Source organism: Phaethon aethereus (genome assembly GCF_964289735.1).
Source record: "Phaethon aethereus genome assembly, chromosome: 2".
Classification (NCBI taxonomy): domain Eukaryota; kingdom Metazoa; phylum Chordata; class Aves; order Phaethontiformes; family Phaethontidae; genus Phaethon; species Phaethon aethereus.
In genome coordinates this window covers 145,611,648-145,636,579 of record NC_138582.1, presented here as the reverse complement: position 1 = coordinate 145,636,579, position 24,932 = coordinate 145,611,648, and the positions used below count along the sequence as shown (strand labels likewise).

Here is a 24,932-nt window from a genome sequence, read left to right as displayed (position 1 = left end):
AGTATTGTGGAAAAGTATCAGTTCATGCTGGCCCAGTTTTTGTACTTTTCATTGGCATACTCTGCTGGCAACTCTCTGGACAATTTATTAGATGAGAAGTATCTCATCTAGTATGACCATCATTGTAACTATGTTTATAATCTTTGGAACAAAATGGGAAAGAAAAATGCATATATTGGTAGCAGCAAACTTTTAAAAGAACTAAAGTTATATATCATCTGTTTGGTTTCATATTTGTGAAGTCTAAAACCAATGGAAATTTTGCTGCAAGCCAGATATGCTGTTTCATGAAAGCACACAATAAATTGTATTAATCAATAAAATGTTGACATATAAGCAGTAGAAGTGGTAAATGAGATTGTTAGAATTGAAGGAGTAATCTAGCAGTCATTAATAGAATTTGAGTATATATAATAAAAATAATTTTCAGCTACCTTTGAGCTAATGTCTTGAAATAGAATTGCTGTTAGGGATAGGATTCTTTCAAGGTAGGAATAAACTAGTTTTTCTCCCATTTAGAAATTTGGATATTTATTTGTAAGCAGTTTGCCTTTATTTTTGGGGACTGACACTTTTTTTCCCCCGTTAGTCTGAAATAAGTTCCAAAACAGCAAAGGACTCTTACCGGTCTTCGTCAGACCTACAGTAATTTTTAATTTATACTACAACCCTTCCAAATGTATAAAGCTGAAAAAAAAGTGTGGGTTTTGCTTTTATATTTTTTTTAAGGCTTGTCTAATATTTTTATAATTCCTCTTTTTTTAGCTTAGTATTGTAGCTACAAAAGACTCATTAAAGTTTTTACTTTTTTAGTCTGCTGTAGAAGCCAGGCAATTCTTCAGGTTTCCAAATCGTCTATCAGTTACACTCATCATCTCAAGAACACACTGGCTCTAAGAATCTGTTAAAATTTTTGGAGTATTCGACACTGTGGATGCAAACAATAAGAACGCTTATAAGTAAATATGAATGATGAAGAATTCTGATTTCAGGACAAGGTCAATCAGTTGTTGGACTAAAAAATTTTTCCTTAGCAGATTGTTCATTGTCTAATTGAGCTTTTCACAACTCTCTCTGTAATATGTAGGACTGACTGCTAGCAGGGAAGATAATGGATTATATCAATTTCTGAGGGTGCGATCCAGGAAAACAGTTTCTCTGTAGCATACAGAAGAAGGTAAATAAAACTGAGGAATGCAACTCCTGCAGCTCTTCAACATCTTTTAAACTCATTCTGGTGTTACATGCACAGAATTCCCCTGGAGAAGATATCGGAGACTCTGTCAGAAGCTCAGCACCATCCTGATCCTTTCTGATTACTTCAATCTTGATCTTGGCAAACACAGGGATAGGAGCCCTCACTGTCATCAAGGATCCTTCATTTCTCAGTAAAAACGCTTGCTCTCTTTCTTCTGTGAAAAATCATGGATTCTTTCATGAAATGGGGCAGTAGCTTTCATCCAGAAACTGTTGCTCTACATCTTTATCTTTTGCTGTATCAGGTAGCCATTTACCTAGGTCAAGCACTTCTTTCATAGAATAGGTTCAGACCACCAAATTTGTCTGAATCTTGCCCCAGATACCATTGAACAGCCTTCTTGTCCGCCTTCTCTTAGCTTTTAGCACAACTGTAGGATGATGTCTGTCCTGATTTCATCTGGATTAGAGTTAATTTTCTTCACAGAAGCTAGTATGAGGCTATGTTTTGGATTTGAGATGAAAATAATGTCGATAACGTGCTGATGTTTTCAGTTGTTGCGAAGCAGTCAGGGATGGTCCAGCTACCCATGCTGCCCCACCAGCAAGCAGGCGGGGGGTGCACGGGAAGCTGGGAGGGGACACAGCCAGGACAGCTGACCCCAACTGGCCAAAGGCATATTCCATACAATATGACGTCATGCTCAGTGTGTAAAGCTGCGGGAAGAAGAAGGAAGGGGGGGATGTTCAGAGTGATGGCATTTGTCTTCCCAAGTAACCCTTACGTGTGATGCAGCCCTGCTTCCCTGGAGGTGGCTGAACACCTGCCTGCCCATGGGGAGTGGTGAATGGATTCCTTGTTTTGCTTTGCTTGTGCACACGGCTTTTACCTTCCCTATTAAACTGTCTTTATCTCAACCCATGAGTTTTCTCACTTTTGCCTTTCCAGTTCTCTCCCCCATCCCACCATGGGGGGAAGGAGCAAGAAGCTGTGTGGTGCTTAGGTGCTGGCTGGGGTTAAACCATGATGTCCAGAGAGATGTCTTGATGTTGTTTAATCCAAATTCATGGAGGTTGCTGTTAAATTGCTGCATTGGGGACGAAGAAAATTTTTAAAATACTTTGTCTGAAGGAAGAATACTTTGATTATATAGGCTGCTTAGTGAAGTGCGGTGTGGTGTAGCCTGTGTGCTAAAGCAACAAAACAAAACCATTCCTGGCTTTCTGCACCAGTATTGCAATAATTTAAAATGAAAACCCACTGCAAACTGGTTAGCCTTAATCAGTACAAATACCATTGGATTTGTTGGAGCACAGATACTCTTTTATTGTTATGACACATTTTTGCATGAACAGAGAGTTTTTTTGTTTTCAGGCGCAATAAGAAATTGAAACAGTAGATGCAATAGTGAAATGTTCCAGCAGACAAAAGATGTAAGAATCTGGTCACCTGAATGTTGTGGCTTAGAATATAAAGAATTAATTTTATATCAAAATTTTACTGTGTAAGAAAGACCGTAACAGACAAATGTAACATGACTTTTAAAAGGAAAAGGAAAAAAAAAAAAAAAGGAGATCTGTGTTCACTAATATTCTTTGGGCTTGTGAGCTGAAGTGCCAGGCAGGAGTGAGCAGGAAACTGCCTGGTTGATGCTTCCAAACTTGTCAGCAATCTTAGCTGTGAAAAGAACACAGAAAAGGTGAAATTAAAAATTATTTTATTTCTATCATTACTTATGGCTCAGATTTTTAGTATAAATACTAATTTTAAAGCAGATTGTAACAAGTTTTTCTTAAGCTTGGAGATCAGTAACGGTAGTAACATTAATGGTTTGTTTATGCTTCAGGGAGACTAGTTTGAACAACTAGTTTGCTAATATGAAGGCAAAAGCTCTCTTTTCTGTGTCACTGGTTTAGGGATGTATATTCTGGCAATGAGATTATGAACAATAATGCACTGTAAGGAACTTGGTGTCTCTGAGTAAGTGATGGCACTTCAGTATTCTGGACATGAGAAATGTCATAACTTACAGAAAGAGGCAATTACATTCTTTTTAGAGATTTTGCAGTCTTGATGGCTTTAAGTAATTTTCAAAGTCATAAAAGCAACAATATGTTTCAGAAAAACTAGGCCTAGCTATATGGAGGAGCACATTCTGTTTGAGCGTGGACGACTTAGAGAAAAATTTGAAGTGTGTGTAGTTATTTTGTACGCTCACACAACAGATACAGATACGCCAGTGCGTGTTCACGATTAGATGACACTGGTTTGACCTCTTATGTTCAAGGCAGTGGCTGAGAGTCATGCTCTGGCTGAATTCTTTAAAATAAACAAAACCCCTTGCCACAATACTGAGTAAGGGGTGGTGCGGCAGGGATTTCTGTCGGCTTGAGTTCCTTCCTCGCTGTCTCTTTGTTTCTGAAAGAAGCTTCATTGTCCTGACTGGAGCATGGTATTGGCAAGTAGCATAGGTATATACTGCTTGAGAAAGCTTCAACAAAAGAAAAATCATTGTGAGAGACTTACGGAGTCTCAGTTATTTCCTAGAATTTAAAAGTGCCAGAATAAGGAATGTTTGTTCAGGACAACCACAATTCACCTGCTTTTGTAGGCCCTTTATTAGTAGGCCCTTCCGTTTAAATGAACACCTACTGGTTTTGCCTTATTTAGCTTGCATGACAATGGCCCATGGATGATGAAGGTTTTGTAGTGTCCTTTCTCCTTTCTGTTTTCACTTTCCACCCACTGACTACTGCAAACTGTTTTCCCCGTTTCTTGCTCCTGGCAGCCCAGCCAGGCTTGTTACTCCTGCTGCTCTTTTTCCACTGCCTTATCTGGTTGCCAGCAGGAATAGTGAGTGCATAGGAGAAATGGCATAACTGCTTTTACTGTCTTCCCTGTCTAGCTTCAGCATGACCCCTGAAAGCGATCACAGAGAAAGTTCCACAAGCTGTCAAGCACTGTTAGCTATTTCATGAAGCCAGTGCCTGTACAGTTAATATTGGTGGAAGCTTCAAGTAAATAGCTGAAGATCTTCTCAAATAAAGTCATAGAGATTTTATTACTTGGGTAAAACAGTATACTTTTTTTTTTTAGACCGGTTCTTGAAAATCTTTGTAACATTAAGCCTGTATACTCTGTTCCATTTCATGCAATTTTGATGCCAAATGGGTCAGATTTTGCAAAATAAGGGACTCTGGTAACTTGCATTTCTCTTTACTCCATTGCTCGCCTCGCATAGGAAAGGTCACTAAAAGTGTTCTATAAAGAATGGCAGGCATTTGTATTGTATTAGTGCCTACATCAGCCACCAGGTAAGTTGGTTATATTAATAGGAGAACTGATAGAAGAACTAACAGAACTGCGTGGCCAGCAGGTTGGGGGAGGTGATTCTCCTCTGCTCTGCTCTCCTCTCATGAGACCCTACCTGGAGCACTGTGTCCAGCTCTGGGGTCTCCAGTACAAGACAGACATGGACCAGATAGAGCAGGTCCAGAGGAGGGCCACGAAAATGATCAGAGGACTGGAACAGCTCTCCTATGAAGAAAGGCCGAGAAAGTTGGGGATGGTCAGCCTGGAGAAGAGAAGGCTTCAGGGAGACCTTATTGCAGCCTTTCAGTATTTAGAGAGGGCTTACAAGAAAGACGGAGGGAGACTTTTTACCGAGGCCTGTAGTGACAAGACACGGGGCAATGGTTTTAAACTGAAAGAGGGTAGATTTGGGTTGTTTATCAGGAAGAAATTTTTATGATGAGGATGGTGAGACCCTGGAACAGGTTGCCCAGAGAAATTCTGTGTGCCCCATCAATCGAAGTGTTCAAGGTCAGGTTGGGTAGGGCTCTGAGCAACCTCATCTAGCGAAAGATGTCCCTGCCCATGGTGGGATGGTTGGACAGGGTGATCTTTAAGGGTCCCTTCCAACCCAAACCATTTTGTGATTCTATGATTCAAGCTCAGGTTGTCTTGGATTTTTTTAATAAGCTTTGTTCTCTCTCTCGGTTTTCTTTGGCTTGATATTTATCTTGATACCAAAAATCAGTATCATGGAACAAGGTTGTGTTTCATTGTAATTATGCTACAGTCAAGAATAGTCTTCATAAATACAAACTGTAAGTGACATACTATAATTAAATTTTGTTGACCACAGCCTTTATGTAAATGATTAAACAGTTTGTACACAGTGGGAAAAACAGCCCAATATTTCAGCAGAGGTGTTCTGGCAAAAGTTAAAAATATTGCCTCAAGTTACATGTTTGTGTAAATTAGTATTAGATTAGATCCAATATATCTTTTGCCATTTCCCTGCCAGAGTCTGAATTTTGCCAGTGGATATATTAAATATTTTATCAGAAGTGCAGCAGTTGCAGTTCTACTAATTTTCTGGTGTATGTAAGGTGCAAGTGATGATCCTTGTCACTGTGGTGACCTGAATGGCTCATTCTTAGCAATGATGGCTTGAGATTCTGGAAACTTAGCACTGTGACAAGCAGGATGCGTACCTCTTGGACTAGAAAGTGTTAGATAGTTCCTAAAGTTGGCTCTCAGAAATGTCATAAAATGCTTGTGAAATACTGTGTAGAAAATGTATTTTGCTTTGAGAATCCATCTCATTTTTGACAAGCAAGGATCTCCTGGATTCTGTGTTTAGACCTTAAATGAATGTGTTGCTTTGAAGGAGTGCTGACCAGTTAAATTACCTCTTTGTTAAAAGGAAATTGATTTGTTCATTCATCTGGAAAAAATCAAGATCTGTTTGAAAGATCAGTGGGGTCACATTGTCTTTTAGCTTTATGGAGAACAAAACCAGCACATAAGAATGCTTCCAGGAAACAATAAAAGTATGTGCGTGTTTGTTTCTAGTCCAGTATGTTTGTGAACATTGTTCGTCATCACTCTCCGACAGTTGAATGTGCTTTCCTCACCTTCCACTTGAATAGCATAGAAACAGATACTTCTTTAATGTAAGTAGAGTGTATTTTACAAAGATTCATCCCATAGATATTTAGGAAATAATTGTAATGCACCTCATAGAGATATACTCTGTCACTCTTCAAAGCATACCTTGCTTAAGTTAAAATAGGGAACTCTGTATAAATTGCATATTCCTTGAAATGGTATGTAATATTCTTTACAGTGCTTTCAGTGATTCGGATAATAATGGAAAAAATTACAGTAAGTGTTTCTGGCTTTATTCAGAACATGCAACCTCCAGACTATCAGCAGTCTACAGGTAGAGCACTGGTCCTGTCTATAGTGTAGTTATGAGTCAGGAGTCAGTGGTGGGATACTGTGATTGTTGCTTTCCTCTGATGATTTGAAAGACAGCGTGATATTTTGGGAGATTCTACATTGAAAACTCTAGATTTATTTGTTTGTTCACCTTTTAATTTTAACTTTATTAAAAATACATGGCTGTGTATAAAATCAGTAGTTCTTGTGTTGAAATGCACTGACTTCAGATACTCATTATTTCTAAATGCGACTGTATGCTTCTAGAAAGTTGTGGAATGATGCTTACTATGTACAGTCAGATTGCAGTCGACCTACCTTGTGTACTAGCTAGCCTTACTTTTTAAGGTCCACCGTGTAGACCTCTTGCATATTTACAAGATCCACTGACAGTGTGACCCTACCAACTGATACTCTTTCCTATGAAAATGCTTCCTCGAACTGAGAGACTTCTGCTTCAGGAACATGCTAAGTTTTTTAAATGTAGAAGGGGTTTTCAGATTTTACCGTGGAGGAGCATGCTCGTGGGCAGCCCTGTCTTGCCATTCTCTTTATTTTTGCTTTCTGTGGATACCTTGACAGCCAAAAAGTTTTGATCTCAATTGTATCAGTTTAATTCCACTGAAAATGAGGTTAACATTAAAGCTTGTGGCTGGACAGATTCTACCAGAGGCTCTCCAGAGGGTTGGCTTTAGGCTGCAGTGCAGTTTCAAACTTGTTTACCTGAATCTAAACACAGCTTTTACATTGTGTTAAGCTGAGCAAACATACTTGAAAAATACATCCTGAACTCAGTCAAGGCAGGGTCAAGGCACATTGCACCCTATTTAACTTGGTCAGTCAAGCTCCCCGTAGGATTTTCTACAGCCGTCTTCATTGCCATCTTCATTACTATGTCATGTCTTAGCAGTGTTCTCCAGTACTGATTGTCTTTACCCTCAGTTTTTCTAAGCAGATCAATCTAACAGGAACCCAAAAGTTTCTTTGGACTTTTTGCTCCATATAGTGTCTATGTATCCGTCTGTTCATTACTCTGTAAACCATTCCCTTGTAACTCTTAGCGATGGTTTCACTGTGTACTTTTTGTCTGTTGGAATTGATAAGGGAGTGGACACACATTTGTCTTTTAGGGAACTGAGCTGGGTCTTTGCTTATCTTACAGTTAAGCAAAGTGTGTTTGAGTCTTTTTTGCAAAGAGGCTCCCACACCAGCCAACACATAGAGCATGATGTATGTTTGAGGGTTGTTGAAACCAATCAGAGAAGCATTACACTGTCTGAACAGGGTTCTTGTGCTGCCAACATGAGAGACATTGGACTGCTTAAGAGCATTGCCAGTCTCTGGTTCCTATTCTTCAGCTTATTGCTGGTGCTAATTGTCCTATGAGTCATCAGCTGCTGGTACTTCTTTGTATAGGGGCTGGGTGATACTCGCTTTTGCTTAATGAAAAAGTGATGTTATCAGCATTGACCTGTGGTAGAGAAGTCACTTTTATAGACATTTATTGAACTAACAGTGTTTTATGCACTGTATCAAAAGTGTTTTCAGTTATTTTAGTCAGTGGAACAGTCTATGGTGAGCTTTTTATACTAAAACAAACAGTATGCTTGAGATTAAAATGCTAGAACTGTCCAGCATGTCTGTCTTTAGCTTGACCTAATCTAATAAAATGTCAAACATTTATTTTTGTGCTGCTTTGCCTTCTGATCTAGATAGAGGAGGTCTTAGGGTGGTAGTGTCACTATTACACTGGGTACAGATATTTAATACTGTTTAAGATTTGTTTAGTAGGAATGAAGAGCTAGCCCTAAAAGAGTTCTGCTGCATTTTATGAGTAGGGGCTAAAAAGACCGTTAAGAGGAATCTCTCTCTTGTATCACTAACTAAGCTACAGCAAATGGAATCAGATTATTAAGGCCTTGACAGAAGGTTGCACTGGGAACAACTCTAAAGCATTACCTGGACCTCAGAGAACTTCGAGGGTTTTGTTATTTTTAAAATAATTTTCTAAAGACATGATGCTCTGGAATGAATATGAAATGGTCTGCAATTACAGGTGAGACTATTGGATATTCCAGTGCATAATTATGGAATGATAACTCTTTTGTTACGTCTTAATGAATTGCTGCTCCCTAAGGATAGAAAAAACTACAAAGGATGCACCAAAACATGCTCCTTTTTAAGTTGTGCCACCTCATCTGGAGTATTGTGTCCAGTTCTGGGCTCCCCAGCTCAAGAGAGACAAGGAACTTTTGGAGAGAGTCCAGCGGAGGGCTACAAGGATGATTAAGGGACTGGAACATCTCTCGTAAGAGTCTCTCGTATGAGGAAAGGCTGGGAGACCTGGGTCTGTTCAGTCTGGAGAAGAGAAGGCTGAGAGGGGACCTTACCAATGTCTATAAATATCTGAAGGGTGGCTGTCAGGAGCATGGAGCCCGTCTCTTTTCAGTAGTGCCCAGTGATAGGACAAGGGGCGATGGGCACAAACTGCAGCACAGGAAGTTCCACCTCAACATGAGGAAAAACTTCTTTACTGTGAGGGTGGTGGAGCACTGCAACAGGCTGCCCAGAGATGTTGTGGAGTCTCCTTCTCTGGAGACATTCAAAACCCGACTGGATGTGTTCCTGTGCAACCTGCCCTAAGTGATCCTGCCTTGGCAAAGGGGTTGGACCTGATGATCTTCAGAGGTCCCTTCCAACCCTACCATTCTGTGATTCTGTGATTTTTTTTTTTTTTCCCCTGACTACCTGCGGGGATGCTGGCCTCATCTGACTATCACAGTATACCTTTGATTTGGCCGTACAGTATCTTGTTTTCTCTTTCTATATGTGTATGTACCTACCCCACATTTCATTTAGATGATGAATGCAAGTACTGTAGACAACACCATCAAAATTAATGTAGCAATTACTTTAGCCACATCTAAGCAGAATTTTTTCCTTAAAGGCATTACTTCTTCTGATCTCTGCTGCAGCTGTCCCTGTTGCATCCCTGTGTGTATCAGTGCAAAGAAAACCAAAGCCATGCTTGAAATCCTTTTTTCTCCACGAACTGGAGTTGTGGAAGGGCTGTGTATGAAAGCAAATATTCCACCTGGATGGAAGTCCTTGTGCCTGAGTCAGTAAGCCAAAGTCTCAAATTATGGAGCTGAGCAATAGCTTTAAGTCTTCTACTTGTTGGTACATATGCCAGCATAAAAAGATAGTAACCTAAGTTGCTAGACTCTCTATCCCACAAACGCATAAATAAGGAACTCATTAATTCTGTCTCTACCCTACACTACATTTTATTCAAGTCAACTCTGAACGTTATTGCCACTTTTCAACCTTGGCATTTAAAACACAGGGAATATGTTACTCTGGTGATCGTTCTACAAAGGGTGAGATGTTGACATATCAATTCTCTTTTTGGTCTGTACTTTGGTGTGTAAAATGTAACACTGAATTTGATAATGTCGAGCTCCATTTACAGAGGTTTAAAGTGGCAGAGATGCTTTCATCATTTCCTGTTGATGACTTCAGAACTTTTTGGCACAAACCTTAGAATATTTCAGTGTGTAAAAAAAAAAAAAAACCCCAAAACAGCAAAGCCAAACAAACCAAAAACAAACAACCCACCACCCCTCTTCCATAACTTGATTCTCAAGCTTTGCTAGTGCATTTGTTACTTAAAACTTTGCAGAAATGTTCTTCCAGATGCAGGTATCCAGCAAGAGCAATTTTGCCCATTAATTAAAATTTGGCAAATCTTAAAACTTTACTGTAAACATGTAAAAATTAGCTTTAGCCTGATTTTTACTTCTACATCTTAATTATAGACATCTCTATCAGCTGTACATAAAGTAGGTATGCACATTTGAATTCATTTTTAATTTTATCCTCTTGGTAAAATGAGCAATTTTTTGGCACTGTGGTGTTCTTTAATTTGCAGAGAGGGGAGCGGGAAGGGGAGGAAAAGGAGCACTAACCAGGGCTTTTTCTGCTGTGTTTGGGAGAGGGCTTGGTATTCTGAGAGTTCTTGAACATAACTTTTGACTTGCTTCGTTTGTGTTAGTCCATCCCAGTAGCAAGGACTAAAATTACCGACATCACAATGTGACACTCCTCCTAAGTATACCAGGTTACTAGGCTTTCTCTTAAAACACAAAGCTGTGCGTGATTCCCTTCTGCGATAAATTATGATTTATAATGAAGGACTCTTCAGTAAATATTTTAGAATCTCAGCTTTTTTTGTGTAGGCAATTCATTATCACTTGTCTTTCCAAGGATGTAGAAACCATGTAATGTACACTAATTTTAGTCAAGAGGTATTTTATTTCGATAAGTTTTAATTATGAGGATCTGTGTAAAGTCTTACTTCTTTGAGCTTGGCTCATGCTGCTATTCCACAATGGTGTTCTTATAGTTTACATGAAAAACTACTTTTGTCGAATACGAAGTACACTTTTTAAAAACTGCTAATTGTATTCAAACTTTTTAGGGTTAAACTGTTGAATTACACAGTGTTACATTATAAAATAATGGTCGCAAATGATTATTAGATCTACTGCTGATATTTGCTTATTATATAGAGAATAGATTTTTTTAGTACAAGAAATGTATAACATTATCTTCTTGTGGTTAAACCTGAGTATTTTTGTACCGTTTTTGATAGATTTCCTAAGGAGTATTATGTAGCACAGTGTGTCTCCCCTTCTTTTCTTCATCCCCCAATATATAGAATGGCTGCTGTATGATCATGTGCTAGTGTGACATTCAGTGAGAAATTCTTGCTTCAGTATTAAAGCAATTAAAATGTGAATTGAGAAGTACATCATCTCATGAAAGACTTGTGTGTTCAATACGTGGTCCCTAAATGAGTGTTAGAAGTAGGATGTTTCAAAAATATTCACCTGATCCCGCTTGTACAATATTTTATCTTTCATCATAAATTTCTAGCAAGCACCGTGGCAGTATTTCAAAGGAGCAACTCCTTCTAAAAATCCTATTAAGCTGTTACAATTGTCCTTCTTCAAACTCACTTCTATGATGATGCTCATGAAAAAATCAGTAGTAATTGGGCAGCTGGTGCAACTGCTCTCAAAATCTCATTGTTACCTTGCTCTACCCATGTCTTTGTGTAGTCACCCTTTTTTCATCTTGTACTCAGTCTTCAAGCTCCTATGAGAGTGTCCATCTCTTTGCTAAATATTTATAGAGCTATGATATCTACGTGCTGCTTTTAGTGGTATTTCTGATAAGCATGTAAAAGTTTTACTTCTCTGCTTTGGCAATGAACAGTATGATTCCACTCACTTGAGTTTATAAGAATCTTTCCTTAGACTTTGAAATGGGTTGTGTAACCAGTATTTTGGTTTTTTGTTTAAGCTGGAACTTCTGCTTGGGAATAGTAGAGTAGTAAATACAGTTTCTACTTTTGAGTGAGATGTTTGGAATTCTGAAATATATGGGATATAATTAGCAAACATTGCATTTAAATTTCCCTGTATTCTTTGGTATAAAAGGTTATGATATTTGTGTTTATGATAAATGTTATGAGGTTACGGTAAAGGCTATGATATAGCCCTTCTGTTATCACATAATTTGAATAATTAGTGAATAGGTCTGCCTACCAACCAAATAGCTTGTCTTTGTCCTGTATAATTCTATTCAGGTCTCATTTTATTAAGATCAAATAATTGAAAATTGTCATTTTATGTTGTTATTTTTGTTAGACTGTGACGTTTTTGTAGTATGGCATGGTAAAAAATAGCCAAAGGATTTTAAATGCTGGGCTTATACAAACAGCAAAGCAAGAGCAGTGACACGCTGCACACCAGCCGTGTGAGCCCAGGAGCTTTGTAACTGCTTTAGCAACCCCTGTATTCAGCCCACGGGAGCTCTGCGGGTCCCTGACGTTGTAGACTGGCTGGACCTTCCCGGCCCCTTCCCCACCACCCACTTCCTCCCTTTTAGGAGGAAATACATGTATTACATGCCCTTCACCTTCAAAAACATGAAATGAGGGCTTGAAGGAATGAACTGAGTTTCCTTTCTGTGAATCACTGCCTGGTTCCAGCATTGGCCTTGTTAGCTTCCTGTCCTCTGAGAGCACCTAATGGGTTGGAAGCTCTTAATGGAAAGACGCAACAAAAAAAGAAGGCAGACTGGACCCCTTTCAGTCGTTTTCAGATCCAGAACTTCGTTGCATCAACTCATATTTTGGCCTTTTTCTCCTTCAGTGCAGGTAAAGGCTTCTTTGGTGGTGGATGTACTTGGTCTGTTAGCTGAAAGATGAACTGAAGACTGCAAATGGGCAGATCTTGAATATTTTACAGCAGGGCATTCATCAGCCATGGCAGCTTGAGAGAGGCAGCAGCTGTCACATCTTGGTTCCTTCTGTACTTCCAAACACGCTGGGAGCCAACTGCTACTGCCAGGGTACAGAGGCAGCTTCTCCCCTGCCTTTCTGTATTTCTGCTAGCATGTTTAATGGCTAATTCAAAAAAGAAAACTACAGTATGGCCCACCAAATTTCCAAAGCATAAAAGGCTAATGCCTCTCATAGTTTTAAAGGTGAAAGACCTTGTGGATACCGTATGAAAGTGAAAGGCATTAGTACAGTTTCTTGTATCATGTATTTTAGGTAGGGAATTGTTTTCTGAGTTAGTTTTGACCCTGTCACTTCTCTCCTTGCATTCTTCTAGAGGTTGGTTTCTTGCTATCACATCAAATATAAGCTGTTTACCTTCACCTGAAGGGCTTTCATGGACTATCCCCATTCTATCATCTTTCATTTTATTTTGATAATGTGATGATTATAGTTACATTAGCCATTTGCTAAATTTTCAATAGCTTTATGCTGATTCTTGGTTTTGTGGGGGGTTTCACTTATGTCTGTTCAAAGCCACATCATTGTTGTGTTTCATAATCCTTCTTCAAATTCTTCTTTTCCTGTGACTGAGAATCTTTTCATTTGCAGAGTGGTCCTGTTATGCAAACAAGTATTTTACACTTTTTATTTGGTTCACCTTTCTATATCATGCCTTTATCATGTATAACCCTTTATTGTTTACATAGGCTGCAAGCTTTATTTATGGAAGATGTAACTGTTTTGCTCAGTGACTTATGCAGTACATGCTGCATATTCCTAAAATTCCCAGATGTTATGATAATGTACGTAATAGTTCAAGCAATGTGCCTATGTCTTTTATATTATTAGTTGTTGAAGACTGTGCTACTATCTAAATATCCATACTCATCAAAAATAAATAAAGTTTGTCTGGTGTGCAATAGAATTAATGAAATTTACATTCTTGCCATTTCTGCACTGCAATAACTTGAGCTTTTTAGTTCTGTAGAGCCACCCTACACAGACCCTCAAATCTCCCGTGCATTTCCAGACACCTGCCTAAATCCATTCAGATCTCTTCTTCAACATGTCAACAGTACCAGCCCTGCCCCAGCTTCTTCTCAGACTGCCTGAGGGCACCATCTTATCTCCTTATCCTCTCAACACCCTTTCTCACCCCTACCCAGGTTTGTTTAGTGGCAAGTTTTGGGCAAGAGGCAGCATGTTCTGCAGCTCACGCAAGCTATCTATGCTAATTTCCAGAAATAAGTGCATGACAATTGATGCCGTTACCTTCTAATTTCAAATTATGGAAGAAGGTTTTGTGCTTTTCTTCTCGTTATGGGCACCAGTGGGAGCTTCGTTATTGATTTTCATGAAGATTCTAGGAATGTGGTATCTTTCAAGCACTTGTTCTTGTCTAATTGAGGTTATAGTCTTGAGAGCTCTTGGTGGTGGATAGGGATTGACAGATAATATAATACTGTAAACTAATCTCGTTAACAAACTTTACTGAAAATCATTCTTTCAAGTTTTTTTGAGATCCTAGCTGCTGAAGGTAATATGAATTACTGGTTGTTTGAAAAGAATGTAGAGTTTTTCTTGGTTTTGTACAGACTTTCATTAAAGCCTGAAACTATCCAATATTTAGAGTAATGCAACTGTTTCTGCATCTGAAAATGTATTAATCTACAGCACTGCGAGCTGTGACATGATAATGTGAACATGCAGTGGTTTTCTTGAAGAATATAAATATCGTATCTTCATAGTAACTGCAGGTTTATTTTTTAAAATATAGAGATGATGGAAAGGTAGAAAATGCTGCAGAATCCTTACTGTGATTGAACAATCTGGGCTTTGGTTTGTGTATATAACTAAAGGTATGAAGGCTGTGTATTTGCTTTTAGGTGAGTGCCTACTTTATTATTATTATTATGAGAAACTTTCTGCTGCTTAACGCAATTGCTTGTTAGGTAGCTCTGGTCACAGAGGAGAACATGGGCAACATGTTTAGCATATTGAGTCAGCTGATTGGGCAGTGGCATTGTTATCTCACACAATGACATCAAAAGGTAAGACACAACAACTCCAAAATAAGGGTTGCCTCACCAAGGTTTTGTAGGAAAAGGGGATGAAAATGGAGCAACCAAGGCCACCGCTCTCCTTCTCGAACAGCCCTGATGGCACTGGTGAGATTACGATGAAAGTGGTCTTTTCCATCCCTTCACAAAATGACCTCTCGGAGGAACTGTAGAGAGGAGACAGTGCAAGACTCTTGCTGATGGGTCTCGTGCAGAATGGGATCTGGAAAAATCTATAGCAAGACTGGGATGCACCGTGACACCTAAGTTCACAACAGTAGCTGAAAGCAGCTCGTGAGAGGACTACTCTGGGGAAACAAAAATACCTCATTGCAGCTCTTCCCCAGGTTTCCCCAAATCCTTTTCACATGAATTGCATCCACATCCTGATTCCCTTGGATTTTCTGCAGCTCTAGACCCCTTGGATTCCTCTATTCCTTCTGTCTGTAAGGCTGTCAAGGCACCAGTGAACATACTGGAGAGCCAACTGAAGTTTTGAGATAGTCCCAACAAGTTGAATATAAGGTACTTGACACAAAAGCAGCTCCTGCCCTGCCTGATTTTATGTGTCCAACATAATAAATCTCATTTTTCTAACCTGCTGTGCCTGGCATATTTGGATCCCAGTGTGTGCTTTGTGGGGTGAAAGGTCTGGCATGGAACAGTCTGGATGACTCATGCACAAAAGAGACCACCTAGAAGGTTCACTGTGCTACCAGCTGCAGCCTGGTGCCGAGTCCCCTGTCTGTCCCTCTGACATAAACCAGCATGTGCTCTTTCCGACTGCACACCTGATAAACTCATGAGCAGAGATGCTCTGTCTGCCCTGTCTTTATGCAACTCGATCTGCTGGTCCTCTCCATCAGGTAAGGTGAGAGGCTGTGGAGCATAGCAGTTGGAAAATACTTTGAAGTACTCGTAAGGTGCAGTTGGTTTGTACCATTATGATGCCTGGCATTGTATGGACCCATTCGTTGTTGATCTCTAAGTGTCATTTTAAAAATGGGGTTAGGTGTTTAAAAGAGTCTGTTTAGAAGAACTGTTAAGATGGGTCTGTGGTAATTCCTGTGCTCATGTGCATTCGTCTTGCTGGCATAGAAAGGTGCTGTTTACACCCACCTACGCAAGCACAGGTGCTTCAAGCACATTTTTACATGATCTTCTTTAAGTAAAAGATAAACCAATGTCTGCTTTCTTGCATGCTTTTGAAGAATTTTACCTCCTTGTTTAAGATTTTTGCTTTGGTTGTACTGTGTTTTGAAATCACTTCTGATTTCTGATTCACTTCTCATCCATGGCAATTCAGTGTTCATCCCTGTCTTCTAATACAGGTGGATATTTACCATTTTTCTTCTTTTCGCTATGTTCAAAGGGTATAGGTAGTGAATATATTTGCAACAGGCACAAGGTATGGCAGAATTTATCAGGGAAATAATCTGTGAAGAATTGGGAATTTGTGTGTATTTACCTTAAAGGACATCAGCAATTCATGAGTAGAGTTTACAGCCCGAGGTACTCCTTCACATGCCTGCTTGCAGTGCTGTAGCTTTGGGTGATTCTTCACATGCCTGCTTACAGTGTTCTGGGTGAATTCATCTAAGAAAGAGTGTTTTACAGAATAACTGAAATACTGTTTGTCTTTTTAGGCTGTGAAGCATGTTAGAGAGCTGTACAACACGTGGATGAAGGGGAAAGGAGAAAGTGCCATTGACAGCTAGGATAGCAACATGGGAAATACAACCACCAAATTCCGCAAAGCTCTTATAAATGGAGATGAAAACTTGGCCTGCCAAATCTATGAGAGCAACCCTCAACTAAAAGAAACTCTTGACCCAAATACTTCTTATGGAGAAACGTACCAGCACAACACTCCGCTCCATTATGCTGCTAGGCATGGAATGAACCGGATACTGGGGTAAGTATGACTTGAAGTTTTGCTTGGGTGTGAATAACTGAGCTAAGAAATGCAAGAGTGTCAGCTAGGTCATAAATAACCTTATGTGTGTGCACATATATGTACGTATATATGTGCATATGCATGTTTGTGTTGCAGCACATTAAGTAGTAGTAGAAAACATGGAAATTAGTGTATAATCACAGACTGGTATAAAAGTTTTTGATTTTATTTTTAGTATCTTTGTTCCTTCCTTGTAGCATTAGTCTTGGACAGTTTTACTTTGCTTCCTGAAGACTCCTCTACCATGGTTCTTTGAAAATAGTGACTGTTCCACCCTTCTTGATGTGTTTTCCTGTCTTAAAATAATCTTTGTAAAGCCATACCTAGTGGATACCATACTGATTGTATCTACTTCCAGATGGCACAATATATGTTTATTCTTATGTTATTCAGGCAGCTTTTATTTTTCAGTTTGGATAATAACAGTGAACATTAATATCTTGATAATGAGTAAGTTTATTATTGCCACAGTCAGTGTGTATGCCAATCCCTGATGTTAGCTACTTCCATTCTTCTGTATTTTTGTCAGTGCTGTAAGATCAATTAAAGATTAACATCTTACCCATGTCCAGACATCGCAGGTACAAGCTGTTCTAGTCTAGTATTTCATGAAGCTAGTACTGAGTAGACATTGCTCAACCTCTTCTTCAGTAGCTAGCAAGTTAGAGAGAATTTCATAAATATCCTCTTCCTTATATTAGGGACCAGAACGGAAATATACACTCAGCTGTATTATTCTTAATATTCTTTTCATCTCTGTGTGTGTATCTACTGAAGGGCCTGTCGCATTCATAAGGTTTGTTTTGTCCCTCATGTGCTGTAACTTTACTAGTTATCTGGCCTCCCACCGTAAATTTTTCCTCAGTGTTTTTGATTGACCTAACAGTTTTTTATACTTTAAAACTTCTCATTTATCTTGATGTTTGCTAAATACTTTTCTCCCCCATGTATTCTATATTTCTGGTTTTAATTGTTGTTTTCATTTCATCACTGAATCTTTTTGTTCATTTTTTTCTTAACATCCCCAAACTTTCTCCTACTCCTGGTTCTTGAATTATAGGAAAAATTTAACTAAATTTAGTTTAAAATAGCATCCACTCTTTATTTACATTTTCTGTGTGATTATTTGTTCTCTGAGATTTTCAGGTTCTCTCAAGAAAATATCTCTTAAGAAAATACAGCCTCATTGAAACAACAAGGACAAGGTTTGCATATGTGGAAAGAAATGGAGTCATAATTACCATCTCCTGAGCAGTCCATTAGTTAATTCATATTGCACCATTATGATGAGATCTCGAATAATTGCTTTGTGTTTAAAAAAAAAAAAGGTAATTTAGAAATATTTTACTACTAGCTGCACAGACCTTTAGCATTGAAGTGTCATAGGACAACTCAATTTTATTTTGCACACATTGCAAACAAATGATCGAAAAAATCATTCTTTTTTCTAGTTTGAGTCCAAAGTTTGCAATACATCTTTTGCCAGTAAACATAGTGAAGGTGCTATTATTTGCTAGAATCTGATTCTGAAAATCTGGACTGTTGCTAGGAGTAATTTGCTGAGTTTTTTTAACTATTTATCTTCTGCTGACTTTCTAAGGGCTTTGTTCAGACCTCCTGTCTAAGATATATTGCACAAAAATGTAGCCTTTTTTTCTAAACAAAGTAGTAAGAGTGAATAAATATCAGACTTACAGTGTGCCTATTTGCAAAGTTGACAGTAGAAAGGGCACAAGTGATTTCCAGTTAAGCCTCTTCCTTTTGATACAGAAAGTTCTGGCAGAGGTTAAACAAATTTATTATGAAAAGGAATGCTTTGATTTATTGATAAAGTATAGTAGCTAAAAGTAAATAAATCTTAATATGTTTATATTTGTAGAGAAATTTACAATTCTGAGATGTCCATGATACTATAATATTTTATACTTATATCTTCATTAATCATTTTAAATATTTGAGAATCTGTAGCTACCATAACTTGTAGTCCAAAATCTAGATGTTACTTATATGTATAGCATATCATTCAATTTTTCTTTGTAGGCTCATATTTGTATTATTGCAGGTGGATATAAGCTGACGTGTTTTACGATTCACTGTGTGAAATTTTCTCAGAAGCGAGTAGTGCAGTGCAGTTGTCAGTACACCTTTTGCATAACAGAATACGTTGAGAGATACATTCTGGGATGTTTAGAAATAACCCACCTGGCAGTGCTGTTATCAGATACTGAGGCAAAGGGACAAACTCCCTGTTACCAGATGTACGGCTGGTGGTGACTGTCCAAAGGCACGGTAAAAGCGCAGGCACCGAATTTGCAATGAAAGGGAGTTGGGGACATCCTGGTATAGCGATCTCAGAAGTGAAGAAAGAAGAAAATGGAAGAGGTGAAAGGGTCATGAAATAAAAACTCACGGCCTGGACAAACTGTGTGTAATCCACCATGGATTTCTACAGGCAGAAACTTAAGCCAACAAAACTTTCTCAACAGTTTTGAACTGCACAATGGTTTTACAGTTTGGTGTCAGAGTCATCCGGCCGCTGCACCTTTCGTACAGCATTTACAGCCCAGAAAGTGAATTTAGTATATAATCAAGCTGTAAAAAATTTGAATATTTGCTGTTAATTTCTTTTCACAAGATTCAGCAAGAATGTGTTAAAATACTATGATTGTTGCTATGATAGTTCTTCATGAGTATCATAGCATGCTTTGGTATATTAGAAATGTCAAAACAAAAAATGGAAAATAGTTAGGCTTTCACTTAATGTATAACTTCTGCTTGGTCTGCAGTCCTAAATAATGTTTACCTGACAGATAAGTTTATTTTAACAGAGCATTTAATGTTTAAAAACCAAAAATTGCTGGTCACAGCTAATTAGCACGAACCAGAATTTTCAAAGCACTGGTTGAAGTTGCCAGGAGTTACGACATGGCGCTCAGCAGCTCCCTGTCACTGCCAACTATCTCATTTTCTCTCTCTGGTTAGTAGGGTTGTACTGTTAGAGTTTGGGTGAGGTTGTGTGATGGAGGGCTCACCCCCAGGAGCACAGGGGAGCCCAGAGGCAGAGCGGCAGGGGAGATCCCGGTAAGCTCATCGGAGGGAGGAGATTGTGACGGGAGAGCCGTCCACCCCATGTCCCAGCCGTGACACACATCAGGAGGAGTCTACAGAAGGGGATTGTCCTCAGTTTATGTGGCAAGGTTTTGGTATCAGGGGGCTGCAGGGATGGCTTCTGAGAAGAGATCAGGAGCTGCCCCATGCCGGACGCAACCGGCTCCAAAAGAGCCCCACCACTGGCCAAAGCTGAGCCTATCAGGGATGCTGGTGGCACCTCCGTGACAGAGGAGTGAAAAAAATGTGAGACAGACAGCCCTGTAGACACCAAGGCCAGAGAAGAAGGAAGGGGAGGAGGTGCTCCATGCACCAGAGCAGAGGCTCCCCTGCAGCCCATGATGAAGACCATGGGGAGGCAGGTTGTCCAGCTACGGTCCATAGAGGTCCATGGTGGAGCAGATACCCACACTGCAGCCCCTGGAAGACCCCATGCCAGAACAGGTGGAGATACCCTGAAGGAGGTTGCAGCCTGTGGAGAGCCCATACCAGAGCAGGCTCCTGGCAGGAGCTGCAGCCTGTGCAGAGGAGCCCACACAAGAGCAGGATTTCTGGCAGGACCTGTCACCCCATGGTGGGTCCATTTCTGAAGGACTGTACCCTGTGGAAAGGACCCATGCTGGAGCAGTTCTTGAAGAACTGCAGCCCATGGGAAAGACCCACACTGGAGCATTGCTGGAAGGGCTGTATCCCATGGGTGGGACCCCACGCTGGAACAGAGGAACAGTGGCAGGAGCAGCAGAGATGAAGCATTATGAACAGACCACAACCCCCATTGCCCATCCGCCTGCGCTGCTCGGTGGAAAAGGAGGTAGAAGAGTCAGGAGTGGAGTTGAGCCTGGGCAGAAGGGGGAATGAGGGAAAAGTGTTTTCAGTTTTGTTTTTGTCACTATCCTACTCTGTTATTAATTGGCAATAGATTAAATTGATTTCCCCAAGCTGAGTCTGTTCTGCCCATGACAGTAATTGGTGAGCCATCGCCTTATCCATGTCTCAACGCACAAGCTTTTTTGTCATATTTTCTCCCCTGTCTTGTTGAAGAGGGGAAGTGAGAGAGTGGCTGGGTGGCACCTGGCAGCCAGCCAAGGTCAACCCAGCACAGGGATCGAGGTGGTTTGGGAAGGAACACACAATAGGGACAATAGAGCAGGGGCTAAACGGGGCTGGTCACATGGAAACGGGTGGCTTGTCAGACCATGATGTTTGTCTGACCATGCCTAATCACTGCAGTCTGTCCTATCTTCTCATTAAACTCTATTACTAATTATTTTCCTGCGTGATGGGACTCTGCTGTGTGCATGTTTGTGGTTGGAGGTCTAAGTACCAGCAACTAAAGTGGGGACCTCATGACAGAGGCGTCCATGAGCCTGGGGTGCCAGCAGCTGGAGAGACCAGAGTGCATGCATATGTTAGTACATCTATCAATGTGTAATGGCTAGTGAATACCAAGCTGGACTAGCCAGCGAGTAGGGTAAGCGGCCTGGGAGCCATGTTTCAAAGCAGCCATAAGTCCACAGGTCAGCCAGGAGGCCTGTTTGAGGCAAGTGGAGATGAGAGGATCCAGGTGCAGGTTCTGGTTGTGTCTCAGGCCAGTTACTGGGGATCTCCATCACGTGAGGTAACTGGAAGGTCCAGGTCATCCAGGGCCAGTTACGGGATAAACGGCATCCAAGGCCAGTTACTGAAGGGATCAACATTGTTTATATGTGTATTTTACTCAATAGCGGACCTTCGTCGTGCTTGCCTAGACAGGGGAACAGAATGAGGCTGCCAGTGTTGTTTGTGGTCGTGTGAATGCTGAGAGTTTCTGTCCACGTATATCTGTGTGAACCAACATGTATATATGTGTTGCATATCTGTGTTTGTGTGTGTGTGTCTCTTGGGAATGCAGCCCAGCCTCTCTGCTGGCTGGACCTGGGGACATGGAGCCGCAGCAGCCTTGCCTGCCCTGGGCTACCGTCTTCGCCAGCCCCTGACAGTCTGTGGCCTTTTACTAAAAATAGAACGGTACAAAAGAAAATACACGCCTTGAAATCTCTCCAGAAAACGTGAGAAGGTTACTTTCCATTTTGGAAGCAAAGAACTAAATGTTTCAAGTTTTCTTTATTGGACTGTATTGTGCATACCACAGGAACAATTTGAGTGTGCTTTATCTCTAGACATCTGCTGGTGGTGCTTAGAGTCAGCACTGACTCTGAGAGGAGTTTGTCTGAGTTGTTAACAGCTCTAGTTCAGAAGTGTCATCTCTGTGTTGCAAAGCTGTATTGATATCACTATTCAGACTCTGTTCGCAAGCTAATAAATAGATGGTCTGTAGTGGGTGATAGCAAAGACTTCTGGAAGAAAGAGAAAAAAATTACATGGCACTCAGGAACATCAAAATAATAAAAGATACGTGGTGCACAGATGGATTTTGAGAGCTTTGTACAACATACAAATAGGTCTTATTCCACTGTAGGCATTTATCATGATTCCCTATGAATGAAGGTCTTCACAGAAGACTCCTGTTCAAGAGGATATTTTAAATTTCATTCACTAAATGGGTGTAAAAATACTACAGAGAAAGAGCACACAGGAATTTTGTTTTCTTCAGAAAATGCAGTCTTCATATGATCAAACACCTCCAATGCCCTCAGGCTTTTTTACACCTAATCCTAAGGTACATTTGAGATCATCTGACAGCTCAGTTCAAAAGAAATGCTGTCAATTTGGAAAGTTTTTACCAGGATCAGGCTGTTGGTGAACCGTTCCTGAATAACAAGAGAATAGGCTTTTCCAGAGGGTGACCGAGATGGAGTGGCTGGAAATCACGAGGACACTACCTGTGGTTGAAAGGTAAAAAACATCTTAGATAACCTGTCATTTCACACTGTGTGTTGTGGTGTGACTTCCAGTGTTGTAGCTTTGCTGGGAAGCTTTTTGGGTCAATGACAGATTTTCCTTGTCGAGTGCTTCATGCTGCTACATCTGAGCACTGAGTATTCAAGCCAAAAGTGGAGTGTTTGTAGCAGTTGCTGCTGGTCCTGGGCTGAAGAGGAGGGAGGAGGAGGAGGTGATAGAAACATGAGGCTGTGGGGAGGCAGGATGGGTTTGTGAAGCTGATTCTTTTTCTAGAACAGAAAAAAACAAGATTTCCTGATACAGAAGATTCTGGAAATTGAGGTGAATGCTGAAACTGAAAAAAAAAAAAATCACTTTTTTTAACATTCTTGATGCCTGCCTATCAGTAATAATAGTAAAGGAACTCTGCATTGAAGACATAGCCAAGCTAGCCAGAGAGAGACTACAGAGAGAGTAAATGTGCCCAGAATCTGGTTATAAGAAGTATTTCTTGCTTCATTGCTGTAATTTGGGAAGTATTTTTCACTGCAGTGCAATTACAGAAGATCAAAGTAGTGGTCGTTTGAATTTCAGGTCAATGTATGCTACAGTCTTGTCATCTTATCTTATCTTATCTTGTTTTTATGGCTATTTAAGAGGTTTCAGTAGGGGCTGGTCTAAGCAATTGTAATGCAATCAAAAAAGTGCATTGAGATTACCAACATGTTATGTAGAATTAATTTGACAGAAAATTTGTTGACGTTGGAGGGAGCGTCACATTGGTCACAGTACATTTGGGACTGTCTCTTCCTATACCAGGTTTTGTTGGGTTTTATTCCTTTTGCAGTCATATTGAAAATCAGTTTTGGATGTATTGGAGGGAGATGTGCGCAGACTGTTTTTCAGAACATGACTTCTTTCAAGTTGAGAAGATACTAGGGGGTTTTTGTGGTGCAAAAATATATGTCAACGAGAATTATCAGAGAAAACCCTGTTAAACTTGTTTGCGGATCTTCTGGCTTTAGAGAGGTGCTGTAGTTGATTATTTTCTGATAAGGTTGAAACTGCTCTGAATTTCAGATTTTTTTTTTTTTTTCTGGAGATGCAATTAAAAAAGAGGCTACTTCAGGCAACTTCACTCTCCACTGTTTTGACTGAGACAGAAGTTCTGTAAACCTTTAAACTTTGAGATCCAAATTGACCTACATCATTCCTGCTGAAATACTGAGAAGGGTGCTACAAAATATATTCTTTCTTTATCAAATTTCTGAAAATCTATTCAATGCTTTGCCAGTAAGACTGGTGTTCCTTTTTAAGTTTACAGTTGGGAGTGTTCCCTCTCCTAACTGTACTTCCAAAACAAATGTGAGCAACAGAAAAATAAGAAGGTTAATAGCAGCTCTTCATCTAATAAGGGCAAATGGAAAAAATGGAGAGTTATTAACCAAAGCAACAGGGTCCCAATGTAAGAAAATTTGTATTGAATTTATGGACATTTTCAGTAGGTTGTTCAGAAATCCTGGTGGAGTCTTTTAATCTTTTTTTTGTTCTTCATGGTAACTCTTTGAGTGATTAAATTTGTTTGGTGTTTTCCAGGCAATTTTACAGCTCATTTGGGAAAAAAATTATGAAGGTTTAATAGTTGCATATGCTTCTTTTCTAAAAGTAGTTTTTAAAAGTTTTGACTTCTGATTTTAGTATAAAAGACATCCACCTAACTATTTTCCTTTTCTTCCACACAAAAAATGAATTGTCCTGTTTTACTAGCTTAAAATATTACAATATATTATAATATTTCATCTGAATAATTTATTAGAGTGTCATTGTCTAGACTATTCACTTTTGAACAACAATAAGCAAGCCTCTTTTTAATTATCAGTGATTACACAGATAAATTGAATATTCAGAATATAATTTTACTTATTCATAAAAATAAGTATGTCTGCATTGGAATTATTCATGCTAGACTCCCTTTATAGTCAGTGTAGACCTAGGTAATACATCTAGTCATAATAATTTGTGAAGGCAACAACACAATTCATTTTATTGTGTTGACCCTAAAATATTTTAAATTAATTGAGTGCCAGAAGTGCCTGTTTCTTCCCATTGATTATACAGGGAATCTAAAAGAACTGGACCAGCTGTGGTTGTCTGCATTGTTGATCTACAGAGCTGAGAAGATTAATCTCATCCGAGAATATGCTAAGT

General features: G+C 39.6%; 1 protein-coding gene across 1 annotated transcript in view; it reads left to right on the top strand.

The window, feature by feature from the left end:
* Positions 1 to 16,539: 16,539 nt before the first annotated feature.
* Positions 16,540 to 24,932, top strand: part of ANKIB1 (ankyrin repeat and IBR domain containing 1) — a gene marked incomplete at its 3' end in the record, with an annotated part of 59,108 nt that continues 50,715 nt past the window's right edge. Inside the window, exon 1 of the mRNA XM_082015033.1 lies at positions 16,540 to 16,754. Coding sequence (XP_081871159.1) covers positions 16,567 to 16,754 — 188 coding nt within the window. The 5' untranslated portion in view covers positions 16,540 to 16,566. The remainder of the gene's footprint in view (positions 16,755 to 24,932) is intronic.